We start from the raw sequence: 17,483 nt of genomic DNA, 5'->3' as shown, positions 1-17,483 counted from the left end.
AGGCATCCATCATTTTTATGCCCCCTGCTCGAAGCCAACACTTTTTGGTTGGTCTCTGGTGCTTTTTTGTTGCATTCCACTGCGGATAAATACTCCATAGATTTAGGTGTGACGAGAACTTTGTTGAAATTACCATTCTGTATCCCTGATTATGTCCATTAATGGTCAGAATATAATAAGCATTTATAATTAAATTAAGTTCTTGAAAGGAAACGGGTTAAGCCTGAAAGTGCGCCTGTTGGCCCATGACCTTTTGGGAGTTTGAAAATGTAATGTTAACATTAATGCGGATTACAAGTCGTACTGCTTAATGTATTATTAATTAACACATCAAGCTGAGCAAACCATTTACAACTAACAGATTTCTTTATCAAACTCCCAGATTATTCTTTTGCTAAATGTTTTCTTTCAGTGTGGTGAGATTTTGTGGCTCTCAGTGGCCTCAATTAAAACTCATTGGCTCTCCAATAGCCGTAACGTTTGCCGCAGAGGTCGCTCTGCCAGCAGAATTCCCAGTCCCGACTTAAGTTCCTAGTGCATTTGATGGCTGGCTGGCTAACTAGTTCCCAGCTCTTGACTTCTGGCTCTGGGGCTAGTTGTGGCACCTTTGGCTTTGCTTTCGTTTGGTTTCGTCATTGCATGCTGGCCAGTCATAAAAAAATAAAGGCAAGGCGAGTGGTTTTTATGCTTCGTCGCCATCAACTGACGCCATTTGCTGTTTGTTGCTGCTGGCTCTTTTTTTTCTCCTCTGCTTTTTTGTTGTTGTTGTCGCAGTAGCCGCGCCGCCATTGCCATTGCCCTTGCCTTTTACTGTTATTGTTAAGTCCTCAATTCGTTTTTATTCGAAACGCGTTTCCGGTTGTTGAGTTGGTCGCTGAATTGGTTCAACGATTTCTTTGTTTGTTTGTTTGTAGTTGCTGCTGGACTCTTGTGACTGTGGGTGCGAGTGTGCCTTTGAGAGAGTGTGTGTGAGAGTGACTGAATGGGTGTGTGTGTGTTCAATGAGTGTATGGGGGTATGAGTGTGTGCTGATTTCCTTTCTCCCCGCTGCTTTATTTGATTTTAGTTTGTTATTTGTTTTCCTTTGGTCTTTTCTATTGCTTTTTACTGGTTTTGGCACTTTATTGCCCGGCTCTAGATGAAATTTATGAGTCATTTATTAAGTTTGGGCATTCAAAGTCATATAAATTATTATTATCGTGAATATTAATTACGCTGAGCCACTGAGCCAGCCAAGTGGTGGGCAGTGGGGCGTGCCCAACGGCCCCCACTGGGCTGTCACCGCCTTTTGTGGGTCTTTTGTGTTTGAGATATTTTTGTGCCCAGACTTCCTGGGCATCCCGACATCCCGACAGCCGGTGGCATTTCCTGAAATCTGACGATGCCGGGGAACACATGTCCTTTGTGTCCATATTAAACAGGCGCAGCATGCAGAATGTGCAGTGCAGTGCACGGCGGGTCTGGGCGTATGCTGATATTATTGAACCATCGACAAGTGCCCGCAATGGCTCAAAGTGAGTGCCGGGTTTTGGCAGTGGAAGTGGAAGTGGAATGCCGAAAAGTATGCCATGCAAAGGCACGACTGCTGCAGCTTCCAGCACCATGCATATATTTATCAGCCAGCTGGGGCGTTGAAGCTGCCTTTAAAGGCTTTCGACGGTCGTGCCGTCGCATATGAAACGGCCACCTCCGCCGAGAGGAAAAACCCAACAGACAGAAAAAAGGCAAGGAAAAAGCCGGCATGAAATGCAATTATCATAAATATTCAGACAGTGTCCTCGCGTGCTTTCGGCAGCTTTAAGTCTGCTTATCCTATTGCTGTGTCCCTGCTCTCCTGTCTCATATCCATATTTGGGGGACACATAAAGGACAACGCGACAGCCATTAACCTGAAGCGCCAACGCCAAGAACAAAAAGTAATTTCACTTTTAAATGAAAAAGTTCAAACTGCGTTTTGTTTATGCCACACAAACACACACACATGAGAGGGTGGGAGATCCTGGCCATAAAAACAAATGCCAAATGATTTCTGCTGCTTCCCATTTGGTTTTTTTGTGGCATCCCTCCGAGTCTCCCTCTCTCTCCCGCTCTTTTTTGATCAAAATCAGACGCTGGCCAGCAATTGTAATCGTAACTTTTTATTGCGGACATGATGCGTTTGCGTTTTGCATTTGCAATTGAAATTGAACGGATGGATGGGGCAGAGCTGCTTCTATTCGATGATGCCGAGGACACGGGCCTTGCTGAGGAAGTCCGTGCGCTGCACATATGCCCCGGACATGGTGCGGCGTCCCGTGTAGGCCTGGCGTCCGTGCAACACCCGCCAGTTGTCGAAGAGAACGATGCTGCCCGGCAGTAGCTTCAAGTTCCACTGCTGCTGCTCCTCGCGTACAATTTGCAGGAGCTGCCGGAGACTGTCGTAGAAGTCGGCCATGCTTGACTGAGGAAGTGTATTAAATACGCCACGATCGTAGACATTGAGACGCAGCTGAACTAAGTCACCATTAAGCGGATCCACACGGATAATGGGAGCCGAAAAAGAATGGTGTTCTCCCTCTTCGATATACTCTCCGGGCACATGGACCAGACACAGCACTTCATAAGCATTCGGAAATCGACGACGGAGCTCGTTGACTACATGCAGACCATCCACAAAGAAGTTCTCCCCACCAGTGCCGCTGGAATGCTCAATGCAGTGGAGGGCCTGCAGGCCTGCGGCATCGCAGAAGTAAGTGTTGTCCGTGTGGGAGCCCAGATAGAGCTTTGTGTAAGCCGTGTCGGCGTGATCTTGCTTATCGCTGAAGGTCCACATCTCGCCGAAGAAGGTCTTCATCAGGGGAAAGACGCAACGCAGAGCCAGCTCTGTCATTGTGGGTGTGGGGGCCACGTCATCGATGAACACAATTCCATAACGAACCAAGGCGGCTACAAGAGACTTGGACACCTCGTCACTGGCCACCAGCTGGGGCAGGGAGAAGCGCAAATGGCGCTCATTTTGCAAGACTATGCTGCGATTCCAGGGCGTCAGCGAAGTGGACTTTGACCTACGGCTTATCAACCGTTCCAGCTGCGAATCGAAGATAAAGTCCAAGTCATAGCTGGACTGGTGGCCGTCGCTCCCTAAAAAGTGCAAATCAATTTGATGTTGATATCGAGAGAGGGACTCTTCTCACTTACACCGCACCGAGAATTTATCCGATTTATATTCGCTCTCCACAGCCCGCACATCGGCAGGTAGATCCAGCAGATCATAGCGACGCTGATTTGTCTCCAAATTAAGACACTCCCCACAACGACAGTGATCCCGCAGCCAGAACTCGTTGATCTCTAGGCTTTCACCGGTCTTTGGGTGCTTCAATAGCAACATCTTGACATCAGGACACACAACATCCGACTATTTCAGAGAGCGGCAGCATACTAAACCTCTGATAAGCGCTGACTTGAGTGCCTACCAAACAGAAGCTTATCAGTGAAAGGTTTTCCGCCTCTCTGCTCCAGCAGAGATAACCAAACAATTGATGGAAACATTTGCCGGATTACACTACTGAACAAAGTTTTCCATCAAGTAATTGTAAATATAAATATTTAGAATGTATAAATAACTACATATATGTTTAATGATTATCATGTGCAGACTGGCAGTGGATTTGCTTTTCAATTTCTAAGAGATTTTGTTCAACACAAATGGTCCGAAGACATAAATGCAGAAAAATTAATAATATTAAATTGATTATCCAGTGGCAAAGGTATATTCGATTGAATTCTTTTCAGTTTTGAAAACTTTGATACATATTTCTGATCACAGCAATCGTTACAACAAAACTCTGAATATTCAGGACTAGGTTTCCATTCAAGCATAGGGAAAATTCAAAGCTATCAGGAATTCAAAATAAATTTTTTGGGTAAGAAAATAGCAGGGAAAATAACAAATTTTTCTTTAAACAATCCGAAGCGTTCAAGCAGTTTCGACCTTAACTAAATATTCCCATAGAATTTTTGTTTTTTTGTTAGAAATAAAAATGAAAGCAATGAAGACTTCGTGGGCCGATGAGGTGGATGCAGATTACGTGGATGGACTGCCACCTGACAAGGTGCATACAGATGGGAACTTTAAATATGTAACCGAGTACAAGTTTAACGAGGAAGGCAAGAAAGTGAAGGTGGTCCGCACCTATGAGTATAAGAAGCAGACCGTGCCCAAGGTCGTGGCCCGTCGTCGCAATTGGTTGAAGTTCGGGGACTCCATTGACGACAAGCCGGGTCCATGCGCGCAGACCACTATGGTGTCTGAGGAGGTGCACATGGTATTCCTTAGCTCTAAGGAGCTCGAGCAGGCCAACGAGCCTCAGATGGAGCCGGGCAAGAAAATGGCGAAGTGCCGCATCTGCAATGGCGAACACTGGTCCGTGAACTGCCCCTACAAGGGAACTTCCATGGACAGCAAGACTTTGATGGAGAGCAAGGCCACGGCGGCGGCAGCCGCTGCCGTCAGTGATACCTCCAAGACGGGAAAGTATGTGTCGCCGTTCCTGAAGGAGGGCGGCTGTGCGATCAATGGCATCAATGGATCAACAGGAGGCAAGCCCTGGGACCGCGAACGCTCGACTGTGCGCATCTCCAACCTGTCCGAGTCGATGACCGAGGCGGATCTGGAGGAGCTGGTGAAGAGCATCGGACCCTACAGCAAGCTGTACCTGGCACGCGAGAAGAGCACTGGACTTTGCAAGGGATTCGCCTATGTGCACTTCAAGTTCCGCCAGGATGCCGCCGCTGCCATCGAAATTCTCAACGGCCATGGCTACGATCACTTGATCCTCAGTGTGGAGTGGTCCAAGCCGCAGCCCTAAAGCCGGAATCGCCATTAACTTTAATTTAATTTACGTACATTTTCCTCCTCTCCGTTAAGTCACTGCGGAAATAAGCCGCTCCGCAAAGATATCGAAATAAAATATATTTACTGGAGGAGGACTGGGGAGTCTTTTACGTGCATGCGCCCAGACTAAAGCCGTTAATACTTCGTTTTAAATGCGATTTTGTTCCCCAAGTATTTCTCACAACCGCACAAAGGTGAAAGCCACTTAAATGGAAGCCAACGTAGTGGGACCAGAGCCGGGGATTGGGGCAAGGCAAGCAAAAAGCTGAGAAATGCCACAAGACGTTGGCTGGACTGAATGAACATTAATAATTAAATATAAGAGGAGACTTATGCTCACGAAACTACAGGGCCATGACGATGGCTAGGCGGGGGAGGAGGTGGAGGTGGAGGTGTAGGCATACTCTAACTCCTAGATAAGATGGGAATAGTTCGGTTCGCGGAAAGTGTGGCTTAGATACACATTTTGAATGAGGGGCGGATCAAAGCAAAGCACAAAAGAAATTTATTCCTTGTTTTGTTGTAGCTGCTGCTGTTGCTGTTGTTGTTTATCCTACGGAGGGAGGTGGGACCTGGCTAAAGCAAAGTCTAAAACAAATTACTGAATAATTTATAAATTAAGTTTTTCTTTGGACGAAGCTCATTTGTTTGTCCTTTTTCGTCGCTGGCCATTGTTGGCAACGAATGGATTGGATGGCCAGAGGGGTGAAGTTGATGGAGGAATAGTAGGAGCAAGAGCACAGCGCTAGCCGCGAGCTACGCGTCTTTGTTTTTATTTTGCACCTTTGGGTCATATGCGCAGAGCTCACAAAAATGCAATGGAGAAGGGTCGACTATCGGATACCACGTGCTACTCAGATAAGCATTTGGATGGAATGATCTTTGCAGGCTGTATAAATGGGAAACTTATCATTAAGAATACATTCATAGTTTGTTACAAACTGCTCCACGTATACAACATACCCTTGCACTCGATGACTACGGGATATAAAAACAGGCCATCGACTCGACCGACGTCGTTTGCTCTCACTCTCTCTCTAGGGCATTTGAATATTCAAAAGCTTTTTCTTGCCTGCTTCCTCTCACTTTGTACCTGTCTCGCTGACTGCTTCTCTCCTTCTTCTTGCTCGTCTGTTGCGCTTTAAGTATATACCGTTATTTACTGTTTTATTGCACGCGCGCGCCTGCTCACGGAACACACAAAAATTGTTGAAATAATTACACAGTTGTCGGAACAAACTCTCGCACCACACACACACACACACGCACACACAAAAGCAAACAGCAAAACAGTAAACAACAAAGAGGAAAAACGAAGAAAAATGTAAATAAAATGACCAAAAAGCTGGCACATAATCAGCGTTGAGGGTGGGCACAAAATGCTCAAGAGCTCTGCCAACACGTGCCACGCAAAACATTTTTTGGATTTTTCTGTAAACATATCATCAGAAGGTGGACAAAAATATATGGAAGGCAGTATATCGATTTGATATGAGTTGCGTTTTACCTGGAATGGGCCCGCAGACGCGGGGTATAATTTCCAGAATGGCCGAACATGAGGGATCTTCGAAGCACAGTTGACGTGCCAGAATGCAGTTCAAAATGGCCACAACACCCTTGATGGTAGAACCTGAAAGAAGAAGTAATAATTAAATTAGTTATATAAACACTAGTTTGTTTTGCTGGTTTTAGTGCGAGTTTTTTAAATATTAAAATTAAGAGAGAACTTTGTCAGGAGTGGAGACGGATCCGGATTTAATGGAGGAATTTTCAAATCAGAGCAGGGAAAGATCGGTCTCCATTTGAGGACTTCGACATGGTCAAGCCAAAGAATCCATGAAAGATATTTCATTCACTCAGCTAACATTGCTTCCTTCACGCAGCGGGCAGGCCGGGAGACTGTGGTGTCCATACTAATTGAATTTCATAAATTCTGCGCATACGAGAACGGTGAGAAGCATCCGCAGAATGTTTAATAAACAGAATTCCACCCGGGAAAGGCGCAGCACGAGTGCGGTAATAGCATTAAGTGAAATTTAATTAAATCCCCGGTCTGGACCCGGTCAGCCCTCGGGTAATGCACTGCAGCCTGCTGGCATGCTGGGATTTAATCCTGTTGTTCACTTTTTTGACCTGTGTCACACTTATGTACATGCAAATTCGTTGTGCAAAGATTCACAAATATTTCTGGGACCATTTGTATTTGCGAGTGTTTTTTTGTGTTTGTTTGCATTAAATGGAAATTGCAAAATGCTCATAAATATTTATGCGATTGCTTTAATTATGTTAATTGAGCGTGCCCAATATGTAAGGGGTTTAAGGAATTTACAATCATTTGTATTGAAAATCAGGCACTAAAAACTGTTGGGGGTTGGGCTCTTAGTTTTTATCATAATTTTCATAATTTTATGTTCGACAACTGCAGCAAGAGATAGCACTGAGGGAGAGCGACAGGAGGAGCATTCGGTTGATAAAACATTCATTTCAATTTCATTTCATTACGTAAAATAAACCAAGTCATCCGGACGAACAGCAATGCTACAACTGCAGAGGGAGAAACATACAGGGCACGGACTCGGACCTGGCACTGCTACAGCTGTCTGTCTATCTAAGCAGTCAAGTTTATACTCTGGTACTCGACTCGTGGCAGTGCCTACCGGCCATGGGCAATGCTTCACTCTGGCACCGCATCTGCCCCCGCTCTTTCTGCCACTCTACTCATCCGCCGGATGCCCAGTAAAAGTTGTAGTCTTCCACTGCTTCCACTCTTCCTGCCTGCCGCCTTCTGCCTCCTGCCTCCTGCCTCCTGCTACTCATTAACGAAATGACCGTTTGCATATTGCAAGCAAGGTCGGTAGCTGGAGTGGGCTGGATCCGGGCTCGGAATAACAAAAGAAGTGCCTTCAAAAATTCACGAATTGCATGCGGACGCAGCTGGAGTTGCTCTGCCTCAACTGCAGGAAGTGGCCTACTGGTCGGATCGGACCGGTCCGTAACCAGCAACCAGCACGGGGAACAGTGAACAGTGGCCGTAACGTAACAGTAACAACCGGTCGGGCCGTAAAAGTTTCGTGGCACTCGAATGGTTTGCGGAAATAAAAATAAACAAAAGTCAGAAGAGAAAATTCCACCGACACGAAACAACAACCAAGTGACGATTGAGAGTCAGTACGGTGTGGTGCCGTGCGGTGCGGTTCGGTTTGGTTGGACCTTAAAGTTGTTTTATGGTTATTGGGTGCTTAGAATTGCATTGAGATATGCAGCGCGCGTCTGCCCCCGATGACAGTCGAGAAATTATCAGCGTCAGCTGGTCCCAAAAAAAAACACAAATTGCCAGGAATCCAGGCGGCCTAGCCCTACCGCCGTTTAGCTGGCTGCGGGTCCATGTCCAAGCCGGCCCCCTGCGACCCATTTGGAATCACTTAAAACACACAAATCAAGCAAAAGTTGAAAACACAATAACAATTGTTTTGGGACACACCATAAATTTGCATGCCAAGAAGAGTAATGCTCTCCGCCTCCGCCTCCGCCTCCGCCACTGCCTCTGTGCCTCGAAAAAAGCGAAATAGGCACATAAATATGCGACCGACCGCTGCCGAGGCGCCACCTTCAGTTGCACACCCATTCTCCTGCTGCCCACCAGCTACTGGGACGACGACGACGACAACCAGAACAATTCGTTTGTGTCACAATCAGATTCGGCACAGTCGCAGGCAAAGGCACAAAAATGTTCGCTTTTCGCGTTTCGCGTTTGTTCGCCATGTTTCATGAATTATTTTCCCAAACCCCAAAAACTTTTCCCCCAAAAACTTTGACTGCAAAAAGTATGCCAACAATAAAAGCATAGACAGAGAGAGCGAGGGAATGGCGCAAGAAATTGACTGAGAACTGGGAACTGGGAACTGGGAACTGGCCAGTGTTGCACTGGGCCCAGATCCCCAGCACCATCACCAGCACCAGCTCCAGCCCCGGACTCGGCTTGTTTGCGTTGATTCGTGCGGCGAACATTTCGATTACCATTTTGCCTGGTTCACCACGCCGCCCCAGCCGATCCCCAGAGGAGAGGGAGACCGCGTGGGGTATTCCTCCAGTGTTTCGCATTTTCTGCAACTTCCTTTCTGCTCGCTGCCCTTTGCTCTCGTGGCTCTCATCCGTGGTTCTCCCACTACTGGTTCTGGCTCCAGGTTCTACTGGTGCTCCTGGTTCTGGTCCTACTCCAGCTCCTGCTGCTTCTGCTTCTGCTTAAATTTCAATTGTGTGCCAGGGGCACTGGCCCGACTCTGAAGCACTCTGGTGCAGGCTTTAATAAATTATGGCCAACGTTGTGGGTGGCGGAGCAAGAAGTGTTGTTGTTGCTGCTGCTGATGTTGCCGGCCCTGCATGCCACTTGGAAAAAGTTAATACAACAAATGCGCTACCCAGCGGCAACAACAATTGCAATAACAATGACCGCATTACGAGGCCGCGAATCGTTGTTGCTGCTGCCTCGAAAGCCAAGTCTTCAACGATGGCGGCGGCGGTGGCACTGGCAACATCAACAACATGGCCGAGAAATGGCAGCTTTACAACTTCCGGCAAGCAAGGACTACAGGCGGAGGTCTCGTCCTCGTAACTGTGAAATGTTCGTTGTGGTTAGTTTTCCTCTTTTTTTTTTCTGTGGGTTTTCCTGTGCTCTTGCTCTTGCTGTTGCTGTTGCTGCTGCTTGGTGGCCATCCTTATGTCATTCGGGATTATTTTGTGGGTTAAAAACTAATTTTCGGTCATGAAGTGGATTTGGCTGTGCATGTTGCCGACATTCGGCAGCCCATAAATATGCAGCCCAGCCCAGTGGCAGCCAAACTCGAAACAAACAGCCAGCAAACGGCCCACGGGTTTGGGCAGTTCATTTGCATGGAAAGCGATGGAGTTGGCTAGACCAGAAGCCCCTACACAGATCAATGGGAGGACGGAATATTGAAGAGAAAGTTTCTGAAGAGGATATTGCAGGGATCGCATAGCGCCGGATCAATGGCAGATCTTAGCTGCTCGAAGAGCATGTGATTCACGGAGTGGTATAAGTCTTCCCTCGCTTGAATATCTCCAGCAAATGTCAACAGTGGAAAGTGCGTGACCGAAATTATTTCATTTCATTTTATTTTATTTAATTTATGGTCCAGGCCCGCGCACAGGTCCTTGGCTGCTGTGGCGGCTGGCATTTAAATTTAACTACAGACAGACAATGCGAACAGGACTCAGAGCAGCACCAGCAACAACAGCGGCCACTCTGCCCCACAAGCAGCAGCAGCAGTGGGGACATCAGGGGCAACAACAACCATCAAAAGCAGCAACAACGAGGGGCGACAACAACGGCAACATAAAATGTCGCCTGCGGCCATTTTCATGGGCAACCAACCGAATTGGGTGTTGAAGCAACAACAGCAGCAATAATAGCGGAAAGCGCAAAAAAATCTGTTATTCGTGGGTAGATGGAGGGTGATGGGGGAACGGGCACGGGGACGGGGACGGGGGATGCTTCTGGGGATTATGGTCAATTATGTGTAAATACAATTATTGTTATTGTTGTCGCTGTTGTTGCTGTTGGCCATGATGCTGTTGTTGCCGCTGGTTGTTGGCCATGTAGCTGGTTGTCTTTATACCCTTGCAGAGGGTATTTTGATCGAAATGCAAAAGAGGGAAGGAATATCAAGTAGATCAGCATCAGCAGCGTAGCAGACGGATGTTCATGTTCATCTGTATTCTCTAGCTATCTGGCTGGGAGTCTGAAATATGCCTTGTCCTTATCAAGCCTCGTCATGGCAATGATCCACCTGCAAAGAGTATAACTAGTTTCCACCTCGGAGATGAGCCTTTGTGTTTTTTTTTACTGCTGATTGTTGTTTCGGTTATTGGCATTGTAATTGTTGGTGTTGTTGTTGTTGTCGCGCTTGTAGTTGTTATTGCCAGTGTCATTTATGTTTTTCCATAATTGTAGTTACTGTTGCTGCCCTTGTTGCGGCCGATGTTGCTGTTGTCCATTTTTGAACCAATATATTGTGTGTATTCCATAAATATTGTTGTTGTTTTTTATTACACGCCAGGCTGAGCTTCCACCATCTGGGCCCCTCTCCCCACTCCATGGACATGGAGCAGTGCTCCTGTTGTTGCTTTGGCTGGTTGTTTAGTTGCTTTGCACGTTTTGCCCGTGATTTAAGTACATTGCCAGTCCGTCGCCAGCTCAGCACAAAATACAAATAAAATGTAAGTAAAAGTAAAGAAACACTTGCAGAGACGCTGCAGTAAATGCCTTGCCAGCTCAGGCTCCGATTGCGACTTAGTCACGTCACCAATGCCTGCACTTGCCTGGGGTCCCGATTGTAGGGGTTAGATGGCTTTTCCAGACTCCAGTCTCTTGATTTCTATTTGCTTTCTATAATAGTTTATGTGTTCAATCGAACATTGGCTCTAAGAGTGGAAGTGATTTCGGAATTTAATTGAGTGAAAAGGAATAAATTGATATTCCAACAGATACGAAATATAGATCGGAAAGTACACACTTATCCTCATGTTTTAATTTGTCCTCTCATGACAATCCCAATCATTATTAGCCTGTTAACGTCTCAATAGGAGACGCGGCTCTGCTCTTCACCAAATGTATTCCATTCTCAAAATGTTATTCCCCTGCCTTGCCCTGCCCTGCGCTGACATTGCCCGGAAAACCAAAACAAAATAAACACATCAATAAACAGAGTTGACAAAGATTTGATTGCATTATTATAAAACAATTTGCATTCGATAAAAGTCAAAAGCAGGCAGCCAGCGTCATAAAAGTCGCGCAATGAAAATTGAGGAGGGAGCTGCCAGAACGACGGGACGGGACGGGTCGAAACGGCACCGTCAAAAAGCTGCTGAATCAGAAGCGGAGGAGGCAAAGTCACTTTTGTTGGCTTTGAAATGAAGAGGAAAAGAAATATGCAAAATGCGCATAAATCTAAAGGCTCGACGCAGACGGAAATCACGACGGAGCCAGGACCCGGATGAGTCCTCTTCCATGCCGGCTTCCATTTCCATTTCCCCCCCCCTGTGCGAAATCGAATCCCCCCGCTGGCTGCCAGGCCCGATGCGTCCACGTTCGCGCATGCAGAATAAATGATTTTCTATTTGTTAAGTCAAAGTGAAATTGTCTATGGGCGGGGGAGGGCGCGTCTGTGCGTGAGCCCTGTACGGGTGTGTCTGTGTGTGTGTTGACATTTCTTTGAGCCGCCATCACTCACTGGCTTTGAGGGAAAATCGTGAGACAGGGAAGGATAAGTACACTGGCAGAAGAAGATCATTTTATAATTTCAAAGTACAAGACGTGTAAAATGATTTCAATAAATGAACAAGAGATGCTAATGAGGTGATAGATTTCTTCATTTAGCTATAAAATAATTGATTTAAGCTAAAATATCATTGCAATTGAAGTGCAATTTGGGTGTTTATTTTTTTGCCAAGAGCATTCTCTTTTTTTTTTCTCAGCGTATCTACGCATAGGCTGGGGCGTTGAAGGTACGTGTGAGGTAAAGACAACATTTGGAGCATTTACATTTCATTTTTTGTCGTTCGTCAACTGTTTTGGCCGCCTTGTCGTCTCATTTACAAGACTCTCGCCCTGCCGTGGCCTGCCGTCTGCCACTCCACATGGCTCTCATCAAGAGAAAGAGGTCAAAGGGCGACACATACATATGTCAAGTGTTGCGCTTGGGTCGAAAGCAGCACAGAAGCAGAAAGCGATAGTGCGGGGGGGCGGTGGAAGTGTAAAGAGACACAAGGAGAAAGCGAAATATGCAGCACTTTCTGTGTGTGTCTTTGGGCCAGCCAGCATCTCTGGGCCATGCTAAAAAAGGGATATACTATATGTATGTGTTCAGTATATCCTCGTACATTTTATTCTTATCTTCCTGCTATTTTTTCCACCATTTTTTACTCTTCCGCTCTCACTTTTGTCCTGTACGGGAGCCTGGCTCGTCTGCTGCATTATCCTTTTCCCTTTTTACGTGTGTTCCATTGTTTTACATTATTTATGCCTGTGTAAAATATTCAAAGCTATGCCAAATGCAGAAAGGCAGAGGCGGCAGAGGCGGCAGAAGGCGGTGCCACTGACGTAAAATTCGAACGCACCATAACAAAGCAAGAAAGAAATGGAAGGACCATCAAGGACGGATGCTGTACAGCAGATACCCTCGCACTAGCGTATATTTGTTATTGGATTTCCATTCACTTTATCTGAGATAATTATCAACAATCAGTACTGGGATAGTTGTAGTTAAGTTATATATTTATTTTGTATTTCTTGTTGTCTACGTTTCCAACATAAACTGAAAATCCCAGTACCCTCTGACAGGGTACCAAAAATAAGTGCGGGAACAGCAGCAGTCAGTCAGGCCGGTCGGTCCAAGTTATTATTCATAACACAGCAGCATCAAAGTGTAAAGGAGTCTACGACAATTCCCACTGCCATTTGGAAGGCTCACTTCCCGCACTTTCCTTCCCACTGCAAACCTTCAAGTTTACATAAATTATTTACGACCTTCAGAGGCAAAAATATAATGCAAAATAAAATAAGAAACGAAGCGAAAGCGAGAGAAAATGGTATTCTGACAATAATTCCAGGGAACCATCTAATTTTGTGCTTTGTTTGCCATTTCGATTTCGCCCTGCCTCATGCCTCATGCCCCATGCTTCCTGCTTCCTGCCTCCTGCCTCCTGCTTTTGCCTGGGTTCTCTGCCACGAATTTCCTTTTGACCGAAAAAAGGATTCACCCGCGCACCGATTTCACTGCTTTTTCCGCGCTGTGTTTACTTTTTGCCAGGTCCCAAAATGATATTTTAATTAATTTAAGTGCTTCCCCTGGCTCATTTTCACTTGGCAATTAGGAATTACGTCAGCGAATTTATTGAATTTAAGTTTGGAGTGGAGTCCTTATCGGGCTGTCAGACCTGACCTTGCGAGGCCCGGCCTTAAAGTGCTCAAAAGTCTTAAGCATCTTAATTGGCAGTGAACGTCCCTGCTCCGTGTTCCTCTTTCGCTCTAATGCGGCCATAACACCAGTCGAATCAGGTCATTAGAGCAACAAACTGAAACTGAAACTGAAACTGAGACCGAACTAAAGCAATTGAAAAATTCAACACCAAAGGAGCGAACGCAGTTCGAAAGTTGCAAAGTCGACGCCAGAGTCAAGACGTTGCATTGAGTTAAGGTTTTGACATCCCACACCTGGCAACGTGCAACGTGCAGCGGAGGCCGGGTCGGGCTCAAGTGTGGCCAGCCCTTTGCCTGGTCTTAAGTAGCACTTGCTTTCGGTTATCAGCCAAGCGAAGCCTGCAAAGGCACCAGCTTTGCACCAAGCCAAAACAGCCACTTAGAAACGAGCATCGACTGCAAAAAGTATTCAGTTCTTAACTAAGACTTAACCTTACCGAGCATAGATCGTTGAAATTTATATTTTATGGTAAGGTTTTACTATGTTTCGTCTTAGCTTTAAGGTGCGTTGCGATGACTATTATATGCACAGTAAGTATATCCTTCAGTCACGATGTTTTTGTGCAGTGTGGCAGCAGCTAGTGCTCCTTGTGCAATTTCTCGTTTTGTTTTACAGCCAAAAAGTAGACCTTAGAGCACCTCCTGACCCCAGACATCCTCTTTTCCACATCTCAGAGTTGAAGGTGTGCTACAACTTCAACTGGAAGAGCAGGAGGCGGATGAGGTGTCTGGTTGCTGCTGGCTGCTGGCTGCTGGCTGGGATTGGCCGCACACAAAAATATTGTCGCGCATTTGTTCGCAGCTTACGGAAACATTTTTCTTAACACGCTCGGCAATTTTTTGCACGCTCCCAGCCACAAGTTTTGTTTTGCTTTGTTTGGCTCCGTTTCGCCAAGTTTTGTTTCCATGCCATGGCCTGCCCTGCCCTGCCATCGTTTTTGCAGCTCAACTTCAATTTGCAGCAGAGAAAAGCAGAGTTTTTTTTTCCAGCTCAACTTCAATTTGGAGCAGAGCCGAAGCAGAGGGCACAATTTAAAGCGTTTACGAGCGCAATTTGTCTGCCGCCTGCTCAGGGCCAAAGTGGCAGAAGACCGCAGTCAAGTTGCAGTTGGACTCCCAACTCCCCGATGTTTTTTTGCTTCTGTTGGGGAGACAGGTGCGGGCAGGTTGGCTGCCCGCAGATGCTGGGGACTGACATTTTTCTTGGCGTAAATCTGGAAGCAACTTTGGAGCAGCTTTTTGCAGCTCATTGAATTCCGTGCGCTTTTGTCTGCCACTACCAATGCCATAAAAATGGATGCACTTTTGTCCCTAGTTGCGCCACTTCCTTCCTAGTACCGCCCCCTGCCAGGCCTTCAGTCTGCAGTACGCAACAAACTAAACCTATTTGAAGGCATCATCGCAGCCTGCGGGCTTTATCTCCGGGGAATGTGGACTGAAAGTACAACTAGTACTAGAGTACGAGCATGTGCATATGCACTCTCAACTTTGCAGTTTCCCCCCTTCCTGCACTGCAGCTCCTTTGCATATTCCATATTGGAAAGAAAATCTTCTGTCGTCGTTTATTGTCAATACGAAAGTTTTATGCATTTTGCGGAAACTTTTTTCCCAGCGTTAAATTGTGTAAACGGATTTTTACAGCAGATCCAGAGGATGCGGGATCGCTGGGAGAATGCCTTTGGAGAGACTTTCAAGTTGTTCACCACACACACACACACACAGACACAGAGTCACACAGATACGCACTCAGGCACTTGTGAACAAGTTAACAAAACGTTTTCGCTGTTGGCAAACTTTTATTGTGTGAATCCGCAGGCAGACACACTCGCAGACAGAGTCTGGCAATGGCTTTAATATTCTGTTCTGTTCAGTGCCATGTTTTATTCATGAGGCAACACTCACGCCATAAGTCTGACCCTGCTTCCGTTTCCGTTTTGCGTATGCGGCGATAATCGTGGGTCAATTTCATAAGCAAATAACAGGACAGCTATCTGTGAGCCCATCAGGAGTGCGCCTGAGCCCACTGCAGAATGACCATAATGAAGCCATTCCGTACAGGCGGACAGCAGTCAGCAGACACACTCGTACACTCGCACAAGTAGTACTACATTCAGGGCTTATCTTAATTATAGATCGATACAGCCACAGCCAGAGTACAACACATGTCTGGCAGGTGTCGGCCATTGTCTGCGTGTCGGAGACTAATTCATGCCTCTCTCTGACTCTCAGTTAGCCCGGCCCCAGAGTTGACACCGTAATTTATAACGATTCGTGCGGCCGTGCAACCCATTGACACGCTGAAAAAATACCATCATACCATCGCTCCGCAATTAATTGTTCGGATTCTGTTCAGTTAATTGGCTGCAAGCAAACCGAGGCTGGAATGCAGCTCAAATTAAACTTGTGCCCATGAAGACAGATGCCAAGGGTCGGGCTATGGGTCTTGACTGCATTTATCCATTTTATTGACGCTCTAATTAAAGTGTTGGCATCATCAATATGCCCAAGGTGAAGCCGCCATGCCATGCCATGCCATGTCTGTGTGGCAAGGACAGTTGCGGTGGAGTCTCTGGTCGGGTATTTGGCAGTTTTGTTGCAACAGACGACACGACACGATACGACACCGATACAAGGTGAGGCTCAGGCAACGACAACGGCAATGGCTGCGGCTACGGCTACGGCTACGGCTACGGCTACGGCGAACCAAACACGAACCGGCGGCGGCAGTAACTGTGGCAGTAGCCGTAACAGTAACAGTTTTATCGCCAGCGACAACGCAAAGGCAGAAGCAAAGTCGTAATAACAACGGCAAGAGTAAGTGACTGAAATTGCCTAGAAACAAAGACCTGCCCCACCTGCACTGCTCTCTCTGCCGTGTGTGGTGTGTGGACTTTTGGAATTCATGACGAGGTTGGAAGCCGCAGGGAAACAACATTGCGGTGCAACGCAAAAGAACAAAAGGCCACAAAAAAACGAAGCCAAAAGCGAAGAGAGGCAACAACAAAGTTGATGACGTGCCGTGTCGACCGACTACCTTACTCGTACGCAGCTTGATGAGTTTTTAGTCAGGTTAGCAGGGCGAGTTCTAGCACTCGCTTAAGCCCTCTTGACGTATTTCCGATGAGCTTATCAACCGCTTTTTGCTCAGCTTTCACCTCTCTTTCTCTGTGTGCGATTGTGCAGTAAGCTCTGGGATATGCAGTCGGATATCTGAAACGGAATGACTGATAAATCAATATGGCCCCCCCTGCGTTCTGCGTCATGGCCATCAGCATTCATAATTCCCTAATAGCCGTAGAGAAATCCGATATCTGGCATTCAATCACCGCAATGCCGCAAAGGTCAATTGCCACAAAGTAAACAATTAAACGAGGGGCCAGACAAACCTCAGGCCAGTTGAGGCCCTCAAGCCTCAAGGCAATGAAATTTTGTCGTACTCAATAAAGGAGCGAGACAGCCAAAATGGCAATAAAAACAGCAATTGATAAGCAGCAAGAGCGCCGCCAAATAGGCAAACAATCCAACGAACAGAGCAACCAGGCCGGGCCAGGCAAGGACGCCCAAAGGAGGCCAAAATGAAGGGCGAGGCGAGCAAACAATCAAACGATAAAC

General features: G+C 46.6%; 3 protein-coding genes across 14 annotated transcripts in view; 1 reads left to right on the top strand and 2 right to left on the bottom strand.

Annotated features, from left to right (window-relative positions):
- The window catches only part of LOC117584985, a 96,454-nt gene that overhangs the window by 24,454 nt on the left and 54,517 nt on the right, over nucleotides 1-17,483 (bottom strand). For all 12 annotated transcript variants that reach the window (XM_034274206.1, XM_034274199.1, XM_034274200.1 and 9 more), the window contains one exon: nucleotides 6,381-6,503. In XM_034274206.1, the coding sequence (XP_034130097.1) occupies nucleotides 6,381-6,503 (123 nt within the window). The remainder of the gene's footprint in view (nucleotides 1-6,380; nucleotides 6,504-17,483) is intronic.
- Nucleotides 2,123-3,422, bottom strand: LOC117584986 (trimethyllysine dioxygenase, mitochondrial). Its single transcript, XM_034274209.1, has 2 exons — nucleotides 3,178-3,422; nucleotides 2,123-3,120 (listed from the first exon to the last, which is right to left on the bottom strand). Exons 1-2 carry the CDS (start codon nucleotides 3,365-3,367, stop codon nucleotides 2,213-2,215), a joined length of 1,098 nt encoding a protein of 365 aa, XP_034130100.1. The 5' UTR covers nucleotides 3,368-3,422; the 3' UTR covers nucleotides 2,123-2,212.
- On the top strand, nucleotides 4,005-5,004 carry LOC117584987 (eukaryotic translation initiation factor 3 subunit G-2). The gene has a single exon (XM_034274210.1). It carries the CDS (start codon nucleotides 4,020-4,022, stop codon nucleotides 4,845-4,847), a length of 828 nt encoding a protein of 275 aa, XP_034130101.1. The 5' UTR covers nucleotides 4,005-4,019; the 3' UTR covers nucleotides 4,848-5,004.

This window comes from Drosophila guanche, unplaced genomic scaffold (genome assembly GCF_900245975.1).
Source record: "Drosophila guanche unplaced genomic scaffold, DGUA_6, whole genome shotgun sequence".
Classification (NCBI taxonomy): domain Eukaryota; kingdom Metazoa; phylum Arthropoda; class Insecta; order Diptera; family Drosophilidae; genus Drosophila; species Drosophila guanche.
This window is presented reverse-complemented; position numbering and strand designations above follow the sequence as displayed.